Raw genomic sequence first — 22,447 nt, 5'->3', positions numbered from 1 at the left:
GAGGATAAACGTTCTATTTGCTCAAACTTCCAGCCGGAACGATGGAAAGTTCAATAATGTGCTTGTTCGGATCGTTTCGCGGAGAACCCATCGCTACCGCGGAACTGGAAAGCCGCATTTGGAGTCCTCGTGTTATGGTAGTGGGGAGAAACGATTACGTATGCCTCGTGTGTGGATCAACATCCCACAGAGAGCTGCGGCTCTCATTGGCAGAGTTCAGTGTGCGAAACGCGGTGCTCGACGACGATGAGATTCGTCGTGTTTTTCGTGTTCCTCTGCGGCACGATCGCCGGCTACAACGACACTCTCTTCAACGAGATCCAGATCGATGATCCGGCCGATCCGACCATAGCACTCGAGCTGGACTTGCCGGTGACGGACAGAACCTTGCACGAGATCTACTACGATGCTGTCCAAGCTTATCTCGACGAGGACTGGGACCGTTGCATCGAGAATTTCAACGAAGTTTCGCACGGGTACGCACTTGACATGGAAATTCTTGAGTGGATGCAGAACTTTGGGTCTCTCTCTCTCTCTCTCTCTTCTCTCTCTGTAAATTAATTTTTTCTCTCTGTAGATTAACTAGAAATTGTTTTGTCTTACTAAAAGTAATTTGTCTCATAGATCAAACAGTTCTCACTGTGCTCTTCTTTTTGGGGCAGCTGAGTTTTTCTGTTAGCAAACGTATCTGGCATTTTTATGGCGTTTCATGTGTTTGAAATATTTTCCTCGTCGAAAAGTGTCCTTCTATGAATGATTTCTGACTTTTCTGACGCTAATATTCATTTTTAATTTCTGTTCTAACACACATTTATCCAGGCCTTAAGACGGAAGTGTAGGACGCCTGCGACTAACGGAGAAGACTCCAAAAATAAATGTGTACCGTGGACGTTCATAAAAAGACCTGATTCCGGAGTACATTCCAAAAACGTGTTTTGCCCAGGCTCTTCCAAATTTTTCTGACTCTTGCGAAAAGTTCTTCTGGCGAATACTTTTCGCGAGCATTACAAATTGAATTCTTTTTAAGAACATTCACGATCCTCGACGTGTCCACTTCCGGTACAAAAGCGAGTCCTTGCAGGTACAAAGTTTACAAGCGCATGGTGGTCAACTGCAGAAGGAAGTGCAGGCAGCGAGCTAACGGCGAGTTTCCGATCTTCCCCGAGAACATCGAGGATCTGCAATTCTACGAGAGAAAGATTAGGGAAACGTTGTGCCTTCTGACTTGCAATCAGGAGTACCTCGAGATCGCCGGAGATAACGCTTTGAGGACGCTGCCGCGCGAGACCGAAACCAAGCTGACCAACTATCATCTCTACGAGTACTTACACATCTGCTATTTCAAGGTGAGCGATGATGCCACCGCGTTCTCATGTTTAAAAAAGGTGCAGAGAGACTTTGTCCCGCAACTTTTTAGTAAATAATGAGTTTACCGTCCCGAATAAGCGGGTCGGTCGTAAAACCCGGCCTACGTCATCTACTCGTTCTGATCTAGTCGTAAAGTCTCCCTTGGAACAGCACAGTCTTCGACTAGCGTGAATTATGGCGCCAATATATCCTTATCTTTCTCCGCAGGATTTTTGCAGCAACCTTCTATTGTACAACAATCCGTTCCGATTGAAAAAGTACCCTTTCGATCAACGACGACGATATAATCCAGAAGACTCCAAACTTGTCTCTGTCCTCCCACATTCTTAAAAATGTTCCAATCAGTTTCAACCCTGAAGTGGCAGTCCGTAGTCACGGAGACCCTGTAAAATTGTTCAAACGATAAATTGTCTAGTTTGCGGATGTTATGCGAAAGCTTACAGCGTCTAATTCCGCGTGTACGATTAATCTTGCAGAAGCAGCGCTACAAGGACGCGGCGGACGCCGTGTTCACGTTCCTGGTTCGCCACCCGAAACACGAAATGAGCATAAAGTCTTTGGAACACTATCTAATGTTTCCCGGCGTGGAGACGCAGAGCATCGTAAACCTAGAAGCAGCGCCTTATGTCAGCATATACTTCAAAGGGGTGTTGGCTTACGAGCGCGAAAACTACGCAGAAGCGGTGGCACTCTTCGAGGCTTCTCTGGCGTCCTATTTACAGGCAGAAGAGGAGTGCCGGTTCTACTGCGAGGGCCCGTTCGATCAGGGCTGGCACCCGGAGTTCACGTCCTCCGTCGCCAGTGAGTGGAACTTGCCCGGGAAACAAATTTTCCCTTCCATTGATCTCGCAAATTGATCGATCCAACCGAGCGATAAATTTGATCTTTTATTAGGCGATGCACGTTCTCGTTCCGATTGAAAACGAGCATTTTCTTTATATTTCAGACCACTTCACCTACTGCCTCAAGTGCAAGCAGACCTGCCACCAGAGGCTGAACAACATAAACGGCGACTACCGGGGAGACATGCTGAAGAGCCACTACAATTACCTACAGTTCGCCTATTACAAACGTAAGTGCGTCGGCTGGAGACAAGGTTGCTCAATTTTTATCTGAGACGCGTATCCTGTCCGCGTCTATTTGTGAAAATTCTTATCGAGGTTGGTCCATTCGACGATAAACCGAATAGACGAATAGAGTCGAAACGCGGCGATAACGAGCCGCGTTATCATGCGAAATTGCGCGACCTTGAGGTCCCTCGTTGTGCCCGCGAACGAATCGTTGCGCCGACAATCAGCCGAAGCTCCTCAGGAAGCTGTTACTCACGCTCCGAAGGAGGTTTAATTGGATTAATCTCGTCCGACGAGCCTCGTTATCCCTGGAACGGTATTCGCGCTTCGTCATCGCCGGCTCGCGACCTATCCGACAATGTTTTCTCGTGACCTAATCTCCTTCAGACCGGCGAAACGGTTTCGCTAATTAGACCGGTGTCAAAATACATCGTTCCAAGCGCATTCCGCTGTGTCAGACATGCGAATAACGTTACAATCGTTTCGCATACAGTGGGAAAGTTGAAGGCCGCCTGCGCCGCCGTGGGAGCCTACTTTCTGTTCGACCCTGTCGACGAGACCATGCTGCAGAACCGGAAGTACTATAGCACACAGCCCACGGTCCAGGAGCAGTACTTCGAGCCGAGACAGGTGACGAACTCGAAAATCAAATTATTAGGAAATCCCACAGTCCTGAATAATCTACAAACACACAAATTGTTATCGTTAGCAAGATCCTGATTAAAGTTGCACGGTGGAATTTATGGTGGTCAGCGGTTAGAGCCCCGTGGAGTTCAAAGTGGCACTCCAATCGTTCGACGAATTAGCAGTTAATTGATACTTAATTGAACGTTTTCAGGAAGCCCTGGCCTACGTCAAGAGACACGAATACGAGCAGAGCCTGTTGCGCTACATATCCGACGAGTTTTCGCTGGTCGACAGAAAATTCGCGGAGATGAAGAAGAAGCACCAGGCCAGACGAGAGAAAAGCGAAGAGAAGCGAGGAAAGGTAAAGAACGGAGAATGAAGCTTAAACCTAAATACCCCGTGAATCGAGATTTGCCATTCCATGCCGTTTGTGTTCCAAAGCGCTTATTTTGATCGGACACCGAACTTTACGGTGCCATGTTTTAGGGGAATCTGCTTTTTGACTCTCTGTATATTTTGCAAATAAAATACTCAAACACGACGACTATTATTATTCTACTCTACGCTGGATGTCTGTGCTTCTCCTATAAAACGTCTCGCCGCTCGATTTCTCCGCGGAACGCCTTAAGAATGCAACCGGGAATGCATCCGTGCACTCCTGGCGTTGCATTCGGGCGCGGAAGAAGAGCTATTCTCGCGAAAATCGTAATTTTTACTGTAACGTCGTGCAATTAAAATTTGCTGCGGTATTGGCGAAGGCTATTTCGAAGTCCTGCAGTGTGAAAACCTTTAAAAGTGTTTGGTCTTTTGCAGAAAATCGAAGAAATCGAGGCTCTGCATCCGCCGCCCGGTCATTCTTTTTCTAACACGCTGCTGTTCAACAATATTTCCGCGATTGGAGACGATAAACTCGCGATACGAGATAGGAGGCCGCAATGGGTCAGGGACGATGTCTCCGTGGTCGCAGAAGAGAAAGAACTTGGCGGGAAAAATCGCTATGTGGCCAACGGATTCCTCAACTCGACGGAGTGCGAACTTCTGATGCGATTAGCCTCGGTACGTCACTGGAAATAAACGTTTATAAATAACGTACACTCCGCACAGATATCGGTGCTTGTATCTTTCTATTCAACGTGTCTCTGATCGAAAATCGTTGCAGATGACAGCAGTGGAAGGTGACGGTTACAACGAGTACAAGAGTCCGCACTCGAAGTACGAGCGGTTCGAAGGCATCACTGTCGGCAGAGTCGCCTTGGTAAGACAGCTGTCCAGCGCTTTGGGCTTAATTATTAATTATTTTCAAATAATGATTGCAGATGGTGTACCTGGGTCAAATAGAGCCTGAACGATTGCGGCAGCTCCTCGAGACAACGGAACAGGCTCGCAGCCACGTGGAAAGGTATTTCGGGCTTGATCGACCGCTCTATGTCACGTACACTCACCTGGTCTGCCGCACGGCTCTACCTGGTAATTTTCACCTGATGCATCAACGTGATTCTGGTCCCTTTCGCAGCTGAAACCGCGTCGCCCAGACTCACTCGGTGTGGAAAGTGGGTAACAACCGGTGACCAGTTGAACAATTTTGCACGGGCTGCGCCATTGTAATGCGAATTTCACCTACGGGATAGCACTTGAAAAGTGGTTGGAATTACACAGTTTTGGACGGGTCGAAAATTAGCCCCTGCAATTCGCATTACAGGTGGAACAGCCCAGAATCAAAGTCACTAACGAATCTCGCTTCATCTTGAACCTAAAATCACAACAGTTCAGTGCATCTATCCTGACGTTACGTCGATCGTTTCTAGATTCACCAGAGGATCGTAGTGACCTTAGCCATCAGGTCCACGCGGACAACTGTCTGTTGAATGATCAGAACGCCTGCGTCCACGAGAGTCCAGCCTACACCTGGAGGGACCATTCGGCGATCCTTTACCTGAACGAAGACTTTCAGGGTGGAGAGTTCTTCTTCGCGAAGGATCGCGCGACTCGCGAATCGGACAGCTTGGTTTCACCGCAATGCGGGCGCATGGTGGCTTTCACCGCCGGCGGAGAGAATCTTCACGGTGTGAGGGGCGTTCTTCGAGGCAGGCGGTGTGCTTTGGCCCTGTGGTTCACGCAGGAGGAGAGGTACAGGGAGTACGAAGGGACCCTGGCCGAGGCGATCTTGCAAAGGGTGGATTCGGTCGGGCCTGCCAAGGAGAAGGACGTCCAGGTGCCTTTGAGGTGAATCATTGGATGAGCGTTATTAGTAGGCCGAGCTTAGTTGCTCCCGGGAGCCAGCGCAGAGCCCCAGGGGGCAATCTCTGCTCGTGCTCTGGCTTCTGTTAGGTTGCTGCATTTGCAACGTCCGATTTTAGAATGCTACTGTGAAAAATCAGACGTTTCATATGCAGCGAAAGAATGGTCATCTAATAGTCTTATTTAAAAATTGAATTACCAGGTACGAGGACCTCCTGATCCAGTATGCCAACAGCGACGATTTCCTGAGGGATTTCTTGAGGAATTCGCCCTGAAGAGGACGAATCGTCGCACAATATCTTCAGTATTCTAACTGTTCCAGAGATCTTAACACTTTACCTACCGTACCAACGCTTCAACACGTACCAACAGGCTTCCGAAGCATTATGTTAGTTAAAAAGAAGCTATCTTCCTTCAAGTAACGATTCTCAATGGGATTGTTAGTTATGTATTAGTTAGGGTAACGTGTTAGTTCAAACACTGCCGGTAGGTAACGTGTTGATAGAAAAATAATACTTGAAAGAGTAATATATTTTCTCCGGTCAGTGACTGGATCTGCTGCAAACTAGGTACCTGAGAAGACAAGCATGAGTAATCGCTTACTGTACTTAGCAGAATTTTCGTTTCTTTTTTTTTTTGTACAATTTCCATTGCATTTACTTGGAAGTTTCATACTTCCGACTCTTGATTAACTACGGAGACATCTGTCTTTACAATAGATAGGGTATAGCGTCGCAGGATATGCTCGTGGTACCGTCGAACCACTCTGTTATTTATATAAAATATCCTAATCTTTATTAGAACATAGACATTACATGTCAACAGGTTTACATAACCATCCTATGTATCGTGTAACATGTATACTGTAATTAATTTATTCTCCTCGGCGTATTTATACTATGTATAAGAGTCATATATATATGTATACACATACGGGGTGTCCGATTTTTATCTAGAACTGCGAATCACTGAGAAATTACACGTTACACAAAGAATTATTCCAGTAACAAGTGAATGACTTTGCTAGTAAAGATGCTTAGTAAAATTTTTTTAGCATTGATTCGCGAATTAAAAATTACACGATTTAAAGACACATCTGTATCTGCTTCTACGCGTTCGTCTACCAGAAAATTAATTAAAAGAACCCTTCGAAACCATTCGCTTTCTACCTGAACAATATTTTCACTGCAACGAATAGTTCAACAGCAATTCGCAATTATCAATGAAAATCGAACACCCTGTACACATTACACGTGTGATGTCTCCTGTAGTGTCGGTTCCTCGTCGTTATTGCAATTGTACACGCGAAAAGCGGATCGCATAAATTGCTCCCTATGCCGGCGTGGTACCGCATAGGTGTCGAAAACGAGTCCCCTATACCGTTAATTAAAAACCACGGTTCAATCATCGAGGAGTGCCATTTCTCGTGCCGTGATCATCGCGGGATCAGTCGGGAAGAAAGTGAACGCGACCCATTAACATTATTATGTTTCGTTACAAACATTTATTACGAAATTATAGTGACATCTGCGTATCACAGGAGAGCTCAGTCATTTTTTTTTTCTTCCAGGAACCACTCCATGTTAGTCGTGTCGTAATATATATATTTATATTTATCTATATTTATATCATTCGTCGTGATATATATATATAAATAGACATAAATACACATATCCCGCGTACGCTACTGTTCAGAAATATTCGGACATTTGTGATACATTTAATATTAGTTGAATCGCTTGTTACTGTAGGCGCCAAGTGATTTTTGTCTCAACATTAGACTATTTTAATTTTATCATTTAAAAAGAAAATGTTAGATCGTTTTAATAGGTACCTTCTCGCTCAACTATCTATAAGAATTTTCCTAGCATCGTCTAATAACAAGCCTTGCTCATATTTAGTGAAATCAATGCAATAGACAAAAATGGCAACCTTGAACTATATTTTCGCAGCATCGTCAAACATGCAAGTGTCCGGACAGTTTTGCACGGTAGCGTACAGGTTCGTTTGCCACTCCGTCACCTTGCGCACGTCTATAAACGACGGATCTCGTTCTTTGCTCCGAGATATGATCGATCAACGACATCGTGAATAAAAATTCAATCGTGCTAGCGCGTCGCCCAAAGAAAGAAACGCATACTAAAACCGCTAAACGGTTCCCGTTGATCGTGTGCGAACGAAGAAAACACCGGCAGGCAACGTGTCGAATGGAGTGAGAATTCCGTGGATCATCTCTCTTTCAGCGTTTCCGGATGTGACCTGTTTCTTTTCGTTTTTCGTTAGTATTGCTCTTTTTTTTCGTAGACCTTTTCGATTCGTTTCGTTTCGTTCTCTTGCCGAGAGCGAGATACAATATATTTAGTTAGAACGACAGTGAAGCGGGAGAATGTAAAGTTCGTAAAATATACACGTGTAAACGCAGAGCGGTGAACGACAACGGTTTTTCATTAACATCCTGGGACGTCCTTAGCAATGTAAAATGATTATGTTACAGCTCGTCGTTTCGCACGAGAGACACGGCGTTCGCCGCGGGCAGATTAACGGCATTCCGGCCAAACGGAAAATCGTCAGCAGTTCCGCGCGGTTATCGCCGCCTAGGTTTCGTTAGAATTAAGAAGCATAATGCACTTTTAGAGCCAGGTAACGGAATACCTCGCAACAAGTACCGCAAGTACTCGTGTACAGATCGAGGATGGAAACATCGTGCGTTCGTCGAAGAGACTTTCTAAAACGAGAAACAATAATAAACGATAAATCGTTCGTAAAACTCTTACGAGAAGTCGCAAACACTATTTTTTTTTTTCTTTTTATTAAAATACTGATGAACAATCTGAGGCACGATCTCGAATGTGAACGAAAGTAAAAACACGCTGTTTGGAAACTCTACTTGTCTTTTTTCCCTTTCTAGAATGAAAACGATAAATGAATCACAGATCGAACTATGCACGAATATGTACGGTGCGTTCGTCAACTTGTTGCCCATTACACTACACAATCTGCGCTGAAGGAAGCATCATATGTGCTGGACTAATAATAATAATAATAGTAATAATAACAGTAATAATATTAATATTAATAATAATAATCGAGTTTCGTTTTCAGACTTATTCTTATAGAGTTATTACTTCGCCTTATATACACATATACATATACACGCACGAGTCGGTATGTATGCACATGTAGTTTGAACGAAATGGCCTGATATTCTAGCGTTCGATTCGTAGACGTTGCAGTTAGAGCATGGTGACAACTATGAACGAATGACAGAGAAAATCAACGGGCTTGATGATCTCGATTCCTGTGGGCTTTTCAGAAGACCGAGCCGACATCCTTCAAGTTTTAGTAGAGTCGTTAAAAGGTAGCCCCGAGCGCGAGGCAGCTCGGGGAAAAGTTTACTCTAGGTGTTTAAGTGTACCGAGAAATACTGGATAGATTCGCGACCATGAAACAGACGAACCGATCGCCGAAATCGAGCGACGATTAGAAGACCCCTTTTGCGACACTCGCGAGACTACGGATTCGCAATCTAGCAGCTTTGATCGTTTCGACGTTAAAATATTTTGCGCGCCCCCCCGCGCGCGGGACAGTTCAGCTTTCACTTAACTATGTGTCTTTCGAATTTCGGAGCGAAGCGGAACCTACGCGTTCGTTTTATGTTACAGTCGGTACGCAAAGACCGATGCGTACGCAGGATTTCGTGAATCTTTTTCAGCTTTGTTCGATAATCAATTTTTCTGCGCACGATTTCGCGCGTCTATACACGTGTCGAGGATCGGTAGACCTCGTGTAAAATTATAAATGCTAAATTTACAACAAGTAACTCGAAATTGGCGTGCACAGATCCTTGATCATTCTCTTTCGCTTAACGATACTAGTACGAGATAGCTATATTAAAGTAACACAAGGTATAACAATAGATTAAAGACATTGTACTGTTTGATGGTTTCTTTTCGATAGAGAGAAAGAGAAAGAGAGAGAGAGAAAGCGAGTCCATCTTCGTCTTTCCTTTCTTAATTTTCTTTTGTTTTTTTCCCCCTTGTTCACGTAAAAAAAGAAAGTATCGTAACGTATTTTGATTATTATAGACACAATAATATGGCGAGAGTATACCGTGGCGAAAAATATGCTGGACACCAAAGGCTTTATGCGAACAACCACGTCGATTTCCTACCAAGACGGTTTTCCACCCCCCACCACCGTTCAAACCCTTGACCGTCATATCGTCATCATCATCATCCTCGGATTTAAACCACGTTTCACACGTTATACAAACGTTTACTAAAAATAGTACAATCTAATCGAGGACATATTATAGAAAATTGAAAAATATACAAGATATAAAACACATATCAGAACGCCGTTCTCATTCAGGTAGCGAGTGACTTCCGAAGTCCAATCACGTTTACGAGTATTTCCGTTCCGAGTATCCCGCGCCTGAATCCGCGACCCTAACACCGCGTCCGTCGTCATTCACGGCCGAAGGATCCGGACCGATCATTCCGTATCCTTCGGCCGTCCGATTATGCAAGATTCGTTCGAACCGCGTTGAAACGACTCAACATTCTACTAACTCCGTGCAACGTCCGCGGGCTTTTGTACAAATAATTTGCCTAGTTGACGACAACCCGAATCGTATCGCACGTCGTTCTTTGGTATCCAACAGGCTTCTCCACGCCGATCTCGTGTTCGAACGGACATTAGTCGCGGTATGGGCAGTGAATGAACAAGCATGTACCAATATTAAATGGGCTGGCTCTCCCACTGAGGCGCCCATTCTGGAAGTCGTCAATCTACGTTCGATGGGGGCGCGGCGTATCTGGTTCTTGGGTCGGAATCTCCATCGCATATGTACTTCCCTAAAACCATACATTCCATTAAGTTCGTCGAACCACCACTTACTACAATACTCTTAACCCTCGCACGCTCCTCGAGAGTCATCGAGTTTTATTCTTGTTCTTTAACACTAGGTTTACTGAGCACTAAAACCGACTGTTTTACATTTCCTTATAAAAATAACATGAATATATCTATCAAAATCTGTAGCCATTTTTTTAAATAACATTTACCTAGAGAAATCAATTTGTTAAATAATTCCTCATGGATCCATGTTTGCAATCTCAATATTCGTGAATTAAAAATATTAGAATCCGTCATTTTCCCCTGAATGTCCCCTAAACCTAGTGTTAAAGAAAGGGAGTGAATTTTCAGCTGAGAAGCGTATGAGGGTTAATCAAGTAATTTATCTTGTTTTCACGTGTTAATTGTCCCTTGCAAATCTTCCTAAGGTTACGTAATGCTGGAAAGTGTGAAGCAGGTGTACGGTAGAGATTGTGCTCGTGGAAGGCACTTACCGGAAACGAATCTGCGCTTGACTAAACTTAATCTATAGCCCGGGCCCAGAAGTTCGAACTCGACGCCGGACAATGTGGTCCCTTCGCAATTGAACTGAGTGAATATCGTTCCCTGGTTCCCCGGACCGTCTTCGAGTTCGACTCTCGCCTTCAAGGAGCCCACGCCGTGACCCTCGCTGTACTGGGACAGTTCCGTGAACTTCCACAGCACTCTGTTCGTCTCTGGCAGCCATTGAGCTTGGGGCTTGCTGTTCAAGGACTTGAAATCTCCGTCTATGGGCGCTGCAACGTGGAGGTTCAGCAGGGGACTCGGCGAGGCCATAGCACGGCTGTTGTATTTGTAATCGATCTACGAAAACGGATAAAAGTAATAATACATAATTTAAAAATTATACCCTGCTGACAGGTGTCTGTGAATACCTTGAGATCCGTGTGAGTTGCTTCGCACTTCCAGTACGCTACCAACTGGAAAGGACATGAGCCCGCGCCTTCCTTGCATTTGATTTGATATTTGAGTATGTCGACGTTAAAATAAGAAGCCGAGGGATTTTGTTCAGCCTGTTTACGTAACAATGTAGTTAAGGCACTCATGTTGAATTCGAAAATTGTACTGTCAACGGTCGTCTGCGTGGCGTCCCTGCAACAGGTCGAGAATGGTTCAAAGACTTGTTTGGAACGAGCCACTTCGAATCTGTATTTGAATGGAAAGATGCAAGGAACGAGGGCAACTTACATGCTGACCAGCTGTATGTTAGGAAACAATTTTTCCAATCTGTTACTGTTCCTCACGCGAAAGGTGAGCTTCGCGGGGCTGGGATTGTTCGCCAGCACGGTGACGATGCCGGCGGGAAACGAGAGCATCATGTCGCCGCTAAGCTTCACCTGACATCGGGTCTCGTCGGTACCCCGAAAGTAAGAGTGTACGATCTCGTGAAAGGCCACCGCCAGAGGAATGGTATCCGCTAATCCGATTGTCAATGGGGAGGGTCCCCTCGAGGAGCCGACTCCGACGCCGGCTGTGCGAAACTCCAAGCTGGCCACGCTGTCCGCTCTGGATATCGTCGCCGGCGACATCCTACCCCGAGGAGAAGGACCCTCCCCTCTTCGGGACGGCGGTCTGGGAATGATAATAGATCCTGTCGGAGTGGAAGAAGCGGATTGCTTGGGAGGTAAGGCCGGAGTGATGTCTCCCACTTCCGAGAACAGGTCGCCATCTGCACCGAAGAGGAATTACAGTCAGTTTTTTGTCTTGCGTAACAGTTCAAATAAAGCATCAATGTATGTACTATTCTAAGCTGAATAACTGAATACGAGAAAAATTATGATTGCTTTCTTTCTGCGATTGTTCTGTTATCTCCTCGTGACCCACCAGTGGTCAGACGATCCGATTTGAACGCAAATCGTTGATTTTGATAGCAACGTAGTTGACGGGATTATTTCTACGTGTCCAAAGAGGAGGAATGAAGCGTTCATCAGTCCCGGAATTGAGCGCGGATCCCACGCATAATCTCGCGGGACAAAAAGCATGCCGACGAGCGTAATGAGACGGGACTCTTTCGACTCACCGGGGAACCGTGAGTGAGGGTGTGTGGGTGGTGCGGATTGCGGCGGCTGCGGTTGAGGCGTCGGCGACGAAGACAGTGGCGGAGGGCTTTGCAATGGCGCGTACGGATGACTGCCGGTCGGCGTCGAGGCGCTCGATGGCGTACTGCTGGGATTGAACAAGTTTAGGCCAAGTAAATCTGAGCTTGGCTTACCTCCTAATTGTTGTGACACTGACTGAGACCTTTTCATATGGTGATCTGAGTCGGTATTCGATCCTCTACGTCCCTGTTACAAAATAAATGGGAAAATCATCTTTTCGGTTCCGGGTTCAGGATGATTTCAATGTTAGCTGAACACTGAACGGCTATAACAGCTTTCAGGGCACAGTTAGTGTTACGCTATTGTGATTTTGAGCGAAAGGGTTGAACGGAATGATAAGAAATGAAAAGTACCGTCGGCGCAGGCGACAACGATAAATTTTCCACAGTTGCCCTCAGCTCGTCGACGCTGGCGCTCATAGGTGCACCGCCATTGCTAAGCGGTTTAATTTCCACCCTGATCTTCCTCTCCCTCTCATCCTCGGAGTCGGTGTCCGAGCTGGAGTAGAATCCCTTCTCGTTCTCCCACGGGTCTGATTTTGGTCTGATGCAGAAACCATCCTCGTCGACTTCCGGTGTCGGCGTCTCGGATTTTCTGCTGTCCTCCTTGTCGTCCCTATTATCAAATCAGTCGAGTTCAGTTCAATGCACTCTCACATGTTCCAGCAGGCCCAGTGCATTTTTCTTTTCTTTTTGTATATACATACGATCGACATTAACTACTTTGTGAGAATTTAACGGACACGTTTTCTTTTGTAATGTCTCGGTACCGATGTGCTCAATTAGGTGACTATTAGGTGCTGACGGAAGCAAAAGAGATTAAACAACGTGGGAGTTCGGTTCCGCGACCAGGCTCGTGCAATTACTTTTATTCCTAATTAACGAGCTGATCGCCGAGTTGGTCTCGGTGTTCAGGATCTCGGAATTTTTAAATATTTTTGCAACCCTAGTACTTGGCAGTTCTAGTGTTAAACTACTGTTTTTAGTGGTGAGGATTGAGCTTGATCGCGGGATCAATCGCGAGTGCACTAGATCTGCTGAACGTGCGTATACTGACAGGTCAGACTTTTCTTCTTTGTTGCTGCTCGTCTCCACGACATCCTTCTTCTTTTTCGCTTTCTTTCCCTTCCGCTTTTCTCTCCTGCTGCGAAGGAACCCTGTTGGTCGTGGACGCACGATATATAGAAAACAAAGCGGCTCTTAATTTTTCACAATCCAGCAGACTGGCTCAACGAGGCTTTCGTTTTGCCAACAGATGCGCGTTGCTTTTACTCGACAAGATAGAACAATTACCACCTGATCGGATTTCCCAAGAAAATTTACAGAAATGATCTTTTTCTTTTCTTTCTTCTACGTTACGAAAAATAAATATAAACGAAGCTGCGAATATTCCCGTTTCGACGATCAAGAATGGCAACAACGCTGTTACGCACTACGTTATTCGTCTCTTCGTATGTAGTACTTACTCGCAAACGTTAAACTCTCGATTAGGGGAGGTTAATCAATTTGTCTGTACGGGGGACAGTCGACGAGTGTGTCTTATAGTAATACAAGATAAGTTTCGAAACGAAACAGCTACGAACTAAGAGACTAAGAAGCGTAAAACTACTATTTTTGGCGGTGTCAAACGTATTTGTACTGAAAAAGTTATTAACGGCAATAAATATCTCGTATTAGAAATTAATAGAAAATTGGTAATCTAACGGTGTGATGGAAATTAATTTACTTTCCAAGTGTATCAGGCGTAGCGCAACGTGATCAAACAAAATCGTCTACGGTAGAGAAAAAAAAAAGAACGAAGAATAACAGACTAACAAGATGAAAATGGAAAACAATAGTCACCGGATGAACAATCAGCGGATGCATTCCTTACGATGCTTTTCTAATCATTGTTACATTCTCTAGCGGTACCGACACGCGTTTCGGGCCCGGGCAAACGTCTGCAAAATTCTTAAAAGACTTTTTTCTATTTTTAAAAAATAAATAAATAAATTTCGTCTATTTTTATCCTTATTTTTTTAATAATATTTTCAAAGTGATCTCCTATCGCACAATTGCCAATGTAAGTTTGAACTTGAGTCCAGAACCGGGTAATGTTACGTTTATAGCGTCGCAGTGATTATTGACGTCAGAGTAAACAATGAAAAATTGACGCGCGTTTGAATGATTAATTGACCGGTCATCCCGGATCATTGCAAGCCTCGTCCACTAATCCGTGGCGCGATGCGATCGAATCTTTTCGAAGTGATCGGAGCACGTTGAAAAAATATAAGATTCGCGTTTCGTCAGACCCGTAAAGCGCGTCGGCATGAAACTCTTCTTGCCAAAACACAACGCAATTACGCTGTCACGCCTGCAGTAAAATCAGACAATAACGATAGATAAGTAGAACAAAGAGGTAGCTTGGATAAAACACGTTACATTAGCATAAGGTGTAAGAACAAACCCATAGTACACCATCACCATATAGGGGGGAGAAAATGAAAAAGTTGGAAAAAAATCTCCTCTAGGGATCTGCAAAAGGTCGAGTTTCGGCTTAAATTGTTTTTCTAACAATTACACGTCCTACTGATTACCGATAGATACGTTTCTCAAGACAACAGAACGATACGAGGTTGCGCAATCTCCACGGACATAATGATACCTCTAGACAAAATTCGTGGAGCATATACGGTATACCACATGTTCTGCAAGCAAGGGTACACTATATCGACATGCAAAGTACGAGAAGATAAAAAAAAACTTGAAAAATAAACAACCAAAACAAGTTCGTGAAAGACGAAAAAAGAAAAACGGTAATTCCACAAATGATAATCCCGTGAAGTTCGTGACGGGATTATCAGATCATTTGGAAACGCGAACGTCCGGTGCTAATTAACACGTTGAAGGCCGTGAGGGTCAACGCTATCGAAATTACTTGAAATTGATTGCGAATTCTGTTGTTCCAATAAACCAGATAATACCGTAAAGTAAATACTACGTAATTGATAATTAACGATGATCAACACTCAACGTGTTAGAATGTTTCGCGATACGAGAGATCTGTATTTTATTTTTTTTTTTTTTTTTTGGGAACTACTGTCGGCGCTAACAAACGAACAAACAAAAAATAAAGAGAAAAGGAGAGAAGGGTTGCTTGCAGAATCACATTACGCTATCACGAAGGATATAATAATTTGCACTTGGAAAATAAATACGAGTACGAGTGAGCCATGCAGTAACAGTTCTCAATAAAAATGGCTCACCTTGGGCTCCCGTCAGTAGCCGAACCCCGCATTCGTATTTCAACGTTATTCAAGTCCAACTCCCTTCGTTCAATTAACTCTATGTGAACACGGTGTTTATTAGAAGGAGGTGGCGACAGAAAGTTTCAAAAATTGTTGTCACGGCTAGCGCGCGCACGCGTGTATGGGTGTCTGTGTTTGTGCACCAACACGTTCAACTTTTTCCTGTTGCAAACACGTCTGTATGTACTTTGCTTTCTGATGATTGGAATCGATTGACTTCTGTGACGATGGTAGCACGAATTTCAGAAACTTTCCAGGACACATCGATTCTCTTAATGCTAACACACTGTGAATTATAATCTAGATTGTAGTCTCTATCGAGCGAGCATAATAAGATAAAAAAAAAAAGAACAAACAAGAAACATATGTAAAATTTTTACAATGAGTCGTGTTGACAGAAAGAAAATAATCCCCCCCGTTTGATCTATGTTTATACAAAGATTGTTAGAAAAACAATTTATAAGTGACAATTTGTGAGAATTGTGTTAGAGAGTATCGCCTGTTAGAATTGCCATGTAATCCTAAAGCTACAGCCTATAGTCTAAGCAAGCCCAGTTTTCTGTGTTAGTAGTGTTTTAGGAAAAATAAAATATTTCTTCCTTCTAATGCCGGATAGGTATGAAGCGAGATATATAGTGTATATACGCTTCAATGTCAAAGCGAAGAAATATTTTAACTGTGCCTCAAGAACTAAGGATAAATCAATGTTACACAGGTATATCTCCACTAATCGCAACATGAATCAGCATGGAATACCATTAAAAGACGTCTCGCAACATGATTCTACGCATGTAACATTAATTCAGTGTGCTGAAAAACATTGTTAGTATACGTACACTGCTGATCTAAAAGAGTGCAGAGTGGAGGAACCATAATACGCGTTACCACTGTAAGTCACCAGATATTTTCATTTAACCACTTAAACCTGTATGGCCGTAAAAAATATTGTATCAGCAAAGGTATGGTAATGTAATTGTCACCGAATACCACAGGCAGAGAACAACCAACAGAGCAAGACAAAGATAAAGGTTGTGTAAAAGGAGTGTCGAGTTATAGATGGCTTTTTACTTATTTTTAACTTAAAATGAAGAATTGTTCTAATATTCAAATTCAAGTGTTTCTCATACTTTTAAAGAGACTATAAATTATTTGCTGTTGTCACCGATAGCAATTTTTAAACATTTTTTTTTGCCAAAATTTGATTGATCTATTAATTGTAACAGACACTGATATAAGTTACAGAAATAATGTGAAATAAAAAATTTGAAAAAATATCGCAGAAAGCTGTAGCTATTGTCTAATAAGATACCCTCACCTCAATCTCTTTCAACTAATTACTAAAGAAAGCAACATCTCGAAAGAACTTTCTGTATTGTGTGTAGGAGAGAGTACCGTGTAACCGATTGTCTAAATAAACAGTTCAAAATGCAAGTAGTGGATGTGGCAAGGGTACAGGTAATCACAATGTAAGCAGTTACATTTAGATCCTCTGAGAGGGTTCCTGGAGATGCTGGGAGGTGGAACAGCAGGAGGCAGGTTGTTCCCCTGGGGAGTTGCAGGTGCCGAACCAGACCCTGCTTGCTTCTGTTTGTCTGAAACAACACTCATTGCTCATATCTTTGAATAATCTGTGCCTCCGAATGGCCCTTTTCTCTTCATCTTGCTATTTTTAACATATTACTTATGTCTATCGCATTTGAATTACAGTTTGCACTTTCAGTGGCATAAATGTGTTCCAAAGGGCAACCGCTTCTTTGATGTGCTAATTCATGTAAATTAGGAAGATTAAAATCTCTAAGTAAGCTACAAACGTATACAGCATATTCATAATAACTCCCTTGGAATACATTTTAGTTTATAGTGTCATCCTCCACCTATTGTTAGATTATAACGTTCAAGCATTATGACACAACCACATAAGCGATAAGTCAATAAAATTGTTCCACATATGCGTAGATTAATAAATCTGTGATTGAGTAGACAAAAAACAAGTTAAACGAGTGTAAAAGTGTGAAGAGTAAATGGTACTGCTGCGGCAAATTAACGTTGCAAAACACATCCACCAAAACATAATGTATTCGATTAGAAAACTTCGCTTGTTTCGATTTTTTTTTTTAAACACTTGTGAACATGTAAAAATTTGTGACAATGATCATAACCAGTGATCTATGCATTATGTTAAGGTAGGGTAAAGACTATTGCAATTAAAAGAGAATAAAATCTTGTAAATTCGGTTCAATTTTAAAAAGAAAACCTACCCTGGGAGTTGGACATGAACAGGTTGAGTAGCGAGGTAGTACGGCGGGAAGCCTTGGTGGCTTGTGCATGTGACAGTTCTCTATCCCTTTCATTCAGTCTTTCATTTTCTTTTTCTTGTACCCTCCCCTTTTCCTCATCCACCTGATTACCCCCCTCTTTTAATCCCTGATCTTTTTTTGAACTGTGAGTGTTACCAGCGACTCCTGTTTCTCCATTGGCTCCTTTTGATGTTTCCTTAGGTGTCTCAACATTACCCTCTGATTGAGAATGAGTGGTCATGTCCCCTAAATTTGTCATGACTTCTTCGTACTCGATTATATCTGATTCAGAAAAAGATTATGTAAATAGTAGAATGATTACACAAGTAAAACTTTTATCTATGCATTATAAGATCCGTTACCTGGTTTCTCAAAACCTGTGTATTTGCTTTGAACAAACTGTTCCAGTAACTTATCCACCGTCATGTCTAGACACTGACGCTTGAAATCAATGTGGACTTGACCAACTTGTTCGTGATTTGTCTGCAGGACATCTGCATAGATATTTAAAAACTCCTTCATATGTTTTAGATGCGTTTCCTCCACATCCTGGAATCTCTTATTGTTGAAAGAAAAAAGTTCTATTAGTATTACATAATCGGGTGATTCCTCAGAAAAAAATAATAGGTGGATACCCTGCAAGCTTGAGTCATTTTGGTCTGAAAATCGTTCCTGATAGCCATATATTTGTCTACCAATGTTTTATAATCATCCTGTGCTTTTTTGAACTTGATCTCTGCTTTCTCCAATTCTTTCTGACTGGCATTATCTTTCTTTAATTTTTCCAATTCTAGACCCTTCTGCATACGCATGTCTTTTGCTTTCTGCAAGGTCACTGTAATGCTTTGTATACTTTGCACAACTTCCAAGGTAGATGACTCCTCCTCTTTTACCTAAATATTGTTCATTTTATAAATTTTGGTTTCTACTTAATTCGATATTTCCAATAATTACTCATTATTAATTTGATAAATCATTATCTTTATATTTCAACAGACACTAATGTCTGAGGGAACTAGAGGCTCAACCTGGGTGGGCGGATACTGATAAGATTTGAAATATACAATGTGATTCATAGTATAATATGATAAACAGTTGTAACAAGAGAGATGGACAAAGAAGTGCTGTACCAAAAGGAAGCTTCAAAATCATATTTTATATAGTATGGTAAATAGTATGAGTAAAAGGTTTTACGTACAGCCTTGTGCTTTTTGTGTAATTCATCTGCATATTTTGATACATCCTTTATCAGTTCCGTGACCTTCTGGGCCATCTGCAGGTGCAGGCATGCAAGTTTTTCTGCCGCACCCCTCAGAGCAGCCCAAACGGGTGCGAATGTTCCTTGGGTGTTACCAGTACTGCCAACTTGCTTGGCTACCTTAGTCAGAAGCTTGTAATTGTTTTCTTCTATGGCTGATCGCTCTTTTAAAAAATCAGCCAACTCTTTACTCGCGACTACACCATGCTTCATGTTATGATATAACACGTCAAATCCATTATTCTTTTCGCCCTTGAATCATAAAAAAATCGAGATTTAGATAAACGATTTTAGTCAGGTTTAACCCTCAGCACTGGAGTGGTAACTCCAAGGCACCACAAAAAATTGCTATTGTTTACATTATTAAATTTCCTCATATCCATAAAATGAAAAAAGTCATACAGAATGGGGGTATTCTAGGTCAGAAAATGGTTGACTCTTGGAATTAAAATAAAAAGGTAAAAATTCCGTTTGCAATTAACATGTCCCGACAGAAAGAGATATACAAAAGTATACTTAAGACCACTTAGCCACTTAACACTTGAACTCTGATCATGCTATAAACTCACATAGAGCAGAACTCTTGAGTGTCATCGTCACAATGAGCTGTCATTATATGTTATTACTCTTATCATCCTATTGTATATATTACTTGCCATGCATGACCTATTGCTTAATTTTTCCTGTGAACCTCGCTGACAAACAACGCTGGATATACGATACAATATAAAACTTATTGAATAAACAAACAAGAAACCTTACAATACAGAAAACAAAGTAGTTTGTGTTTTCTAGTTTCATGACAATCTAGTCTGTTCACACATGATTAAGTATTTTTAAAAATATCAACAGCATATCCTGTATGGCAGTAATCTCCAATAGATAGAATTACAAAGAACCTGAGAGGAAGTAATAGCTATCTTATCTGCACAGGGCTTTCGCCCGGAGTGAGCAATGTCATATTTCCCAAAATATTCTTGAAACCAGCATTGACTCCCAGCAAATATGAAACACTTCACAATACAAATACCGTCTTTCATAAAAAAAAATCATATCTAAGAATTAATAATTTCACGACTTTGCGTGTCATCCTTGCGCAGGGGCCATGCTAATCTTCTCTGTATCGTTCTAATTTTAGTATATGTACTGCCGAAGCAAGTACCTAAGAATTAATAATTACTTCAGGAAAACTACCTCCAATTTTTTCTGATAAATTCGAATCACAAAATTCGATTATCAACTTTTCAGTATTTGTTTTACTGAATAGATTACTTCAATGTTATCATAGTTTCGCGAGTGAATTCATTGACTAACTGTTGCTTTAAAGGATTGCCAGGTAGCGTTAACAAACAGTTGGGGGATTAACGTTGAGCATTCGAGAAAGTGGCGAGCCGTCGAGCAATTCGAATAACGCGACGGCAGAATGTTTGAAAACTGTTTGCAGCCGTCTTTCACGTAGTCGACAGTTCCACTCCCTTTCGCGCTCGGACTGTTAAACGCATACATGTCAACATACGTTCGAGTACGCGTTCCCCGTTGGTTTTCTACGGCGGCTGGCGAGAGGTGACGACACGGGGATGAGATGACAGGGAGAGGTGAACGCGTAACCTTGCATTAGCGAGAGTAGCGGAGAAGAGGAGAGCAAGCATGCCGCGTAACACGGAGAAAAAGAGATGAGCGAAAACGACCATGATAACGAGGAAAGAGGGAGAGAGACGGGACAAGGAGAAAAAGGCTTTCATTGAAGGGAATGCGTCGATTTTACGCGAGAAAGAGAATGTTGCCTCGAACGTGACGTGCAGGGACGGCGAGAGGAGGCTCATCGGCGCGCACAGGAACGATGGGAAAAAATTATAAGATCTTCCTGGCCCGTACATAACCTAGATCCGACGAATATGACATTCTAGAATAATAGCTGGACACTCACCCAAAAGTAGTCGGCGAAATCCACAGTCATGTTGGAACCGCGATCAGACCATCATAATTTATCTTCTGGTGTATCAGGCCCGCACTGCACCGTTAATAACGAACCATTGACACACACATATATATACACACACGGTACTATACAGGATGCAACCGTCCGAGCCGTACAACGAGACGTAACTCAATTTACGACGAACGTTTTCTTGCTTGGACGTTTCGAGCAGAACGAGCGCGCTCGACCGCGGAGACACGGGTCAACTTATTTCAACTATCTCTGTCGTTCGCCGTTCTCTTTTCCTCCTCTCTGTCCACGAAAATGGCGCCCGCCGCCATCTTAGCGTCAACCCGCGAAGTTACTTCACCGCGGTCGGTAAAACGAAACGCTTTATTGGATCTATCGGAAAGTGATGACCGGTTTCAAAAACTACGTTCACCAAAAATTATGTTTATCATTTTATTACTGTGCCGTTTCCTCTGTTATCGCTTTCCGATTCGAATTCATAACATTCTTGACAAACTTTTACCGATACGCGTCCCCTCATCTTTCAGTTTTCGATATATTTCTACATCTTTCTTTTCTTTAAAAATTGTATACAGCTGAAAATAATAATAATGTACTCTTGACTTTTAAATTGCACCCAATTGTTCCATAAACGCATAAAATCCGCCGTCTAGCCATCATAGAGGAGTAATCGACTAATTATTTGCCACGTACCTTCTGCAGCTTCAACGAAAATTTGAAAATCGAACTTCCACCATTCCGTTGTTAGAATCCTCTGCGTTGCATTTCTGCATCGATGCCAGCAGATGCGTTGCACAATGCGCCGATAATTATAGGACAGAAGTACGGTCGATTCTTACATTGTCGAATTGTTATTATGATTTCATCGTTATTGATAACCGTTACATCAGACTATTCGCCCTAACATTATGTAACCAGTACAACACGCTACCTGTTAAGAACCGATCGCTCACTTCCGGTAGCACGACCGGAACTGAACCTACGTTCACGCCGCTAGGCAGATAACCTTTTCACCTCGTATCAAATGCACACTTGCACGTATGTAGTTAAGAAATTTACCACATTCGGACAGCGGCGCTGCTAAAAGCTCAGGGCCGAGTATTTTTTTTTGGTATCTCGGGAACCGTACTCCACTTTCTTTCTTTTTTTCTTCTTCTTTTCGAACGTGGTTTCCGTGTACCGTCCGCTTTAAAGCTACGAGTACATATTTGAAAAGGAACACGTAACAGATGAATAAAATATCGAGCAGACGTATGTCAAGAGATACGCCGATGCACCTTTGAGCGTATCGTTTATTGAAAATTTGATATCAGATCACGCGATACTGTACTGCGCGCATATTTTCCGCAGCAGGGGAGAA

The 22,447-nt window shown here is 42.7% G+C and overlaps 2 protein-coding genes and 1 non-coding gene across 10 annotated transcripts; 1 reads left to right on the top strand and 2 right to left on the bottom strand.

Moving 5' to 3' along the window:
* Positions 1-141: 141 nt before the first annotated feature.
* Positions 142-7,383, top strand: LOC143362590 (prolyl 3-hydroxylase 2). Of its 2 annotated transcripts, XM_076802886.1 has the most exons (11): positions 142-476; positions 1,082-1,346; positions 1,845-2,169; positions 2,315-2,440; positions 2,932-3,068; positions 3,277-3,426; positions 3,879-4,121; positions 4,225-4,320; positions 4,382-4,532; positions 4,871-5,288; positions 5,506-7,383. In XM_076802886.1, the coding sequence occupies exons 1-11, from the start codon at positions 247-249 to the stop codon at positions 5,576-5,578; spliced, it is 2,214 nt and encodes a 737-aa protein (XP_076659001.1). In that variant the 5' UTR covers positions 142-246; the 3' UTR covers positions 5,579-7,383. The 2 variants fall into 2 exon arrangements, with proteins under 2 accessions (XP_076659001.1, XP_076659002.1); XM_076802887.1 differs by lacking the exon at positions 5,506-7,383 and having other exon boundaries at positions 149-476; positions 4,382-4,615; positions 4,871-4,988.
* Positions 5,921-22,063, bottom strand: LOC143362589 (F-BAR domain only protein 2). Of its 7 annotated transcripts, none has more exons than XM_076802882.1 (16): positions 21,781-22,063; positions 21,584-21,662; positions 21,067-21,548; positions 19,080-19,391; positions 18,517-18,774; positions 18,244-18,439; positions 17,843-18,163; positions 17,063-17,176; positions 13,355-13,454; positions 12,652-12,913; positions 12,441-12,484; positions 12,220-12,362; positions 11,388-11,868; positions 11,075-11,291; positions 10,655-11,003; positions 5,921-10,159 (listed from the first exon to the last, which is right to left on the bottom strand). In XM_076802882.1, the coding sequence occupies exons 3-16, from the start codon at positions 21,094-21,096 to the stop codon at positions 10,089-10,091; spliced, it is 2,898 nt and encodes a 965-aa protein (XP_076658997.1). In that variant the 5' UTR covers positions 21,097-21,548; positions 21,584-21,662; positions 21,781-22,063; the 3' UTR covers positions 5,921-10,088. The 7 variants fall into 7 exon arrangements, with proteins under 7 accessions (XP_076658997.1, XP_076658996.1, XP_076658993.1 ...); XM_076802881.1 differs by having other exon boundaries at positions 12,435-12,484; positions 21,781-22,062; XM_076802878.1 differs by having other exon boundaries at positions 12,220-12,484; positions 21,781-22,060.
* LOC143362711 (U6 spliceosomal RNA) lies at positions 20,195-20,301 on the bottom strand. Its single transcript, XR_013083687.1, has one exon. It is a non-coding gene; the product is annotated as a U6 spliceosomal RNA (small nuclear RNA).
* Positions 22,064-22,447: the final 384 nt, after the last annotated feature.

The sequence above is a fragment of the Halictus rubicundus genome, chromosome 17 (assembly GCF_050948215.1).
Source record: "Halictus rubicundus isolate RS-2024b chromosome 17, iyHalRubi1_principal, whole genome shotgun sequence".
Taxonomy (NCBI): Eukaryota; Metazoa; Arthropoda; class Insecta; order Hymenoptera; family Halictidae; genus Halictus; species Halictus rubicundus.
This window is presented reverse-complemented; position numbering and strand designations above follow the sequence as displayed.

Excerpts from the sequence above, each read along its gene's own strand:
- LOC143362590 (XM_076802886.1), top strand. The coding sequence starts at position 247 with ATGAGATTCGTCGTGTTTTTCGTGTTCCTCTGCGGCACGATCGCCGGC. Across the intron at positions 477-1,081 it reads TTCAACGAAGTTTCGCACGG|GTACAAAGTTTACAAGCGCA; the intron begins GTACGCACTTGA and ends GAGTCCTTGCAG. Across the intron at positions 4,533-4,870 it reads CTGCCGCACGGCTCTACCTG|ATTCACCAGAGGATCGTAGT; the intron begins GTAATTTTCACC and ends GATCGTTTCTAG.
- LOC143362589 (XM_076802878.1), bottom strand. The coding sequence starts at position 21,096 with ATGACTGTGGATTTCGCCGACTACTTTTGG. Across the intron at positions 12,914-13,354 it reads AAAGAAGAAAAGTCTGACCT|GGACGACAAGGAGGACAGCA; the intron begins GTCAGTATACGC and ends ATTTGATAATAG. Across the intron at positions 11,869-12,219 it reads CCCTCACTCACGGTTCCCCG|ATGGCGACCTGTTCTCGGAA; the intron begins GTGAGTCGAAAG and ends TCTTCGGTGCAG.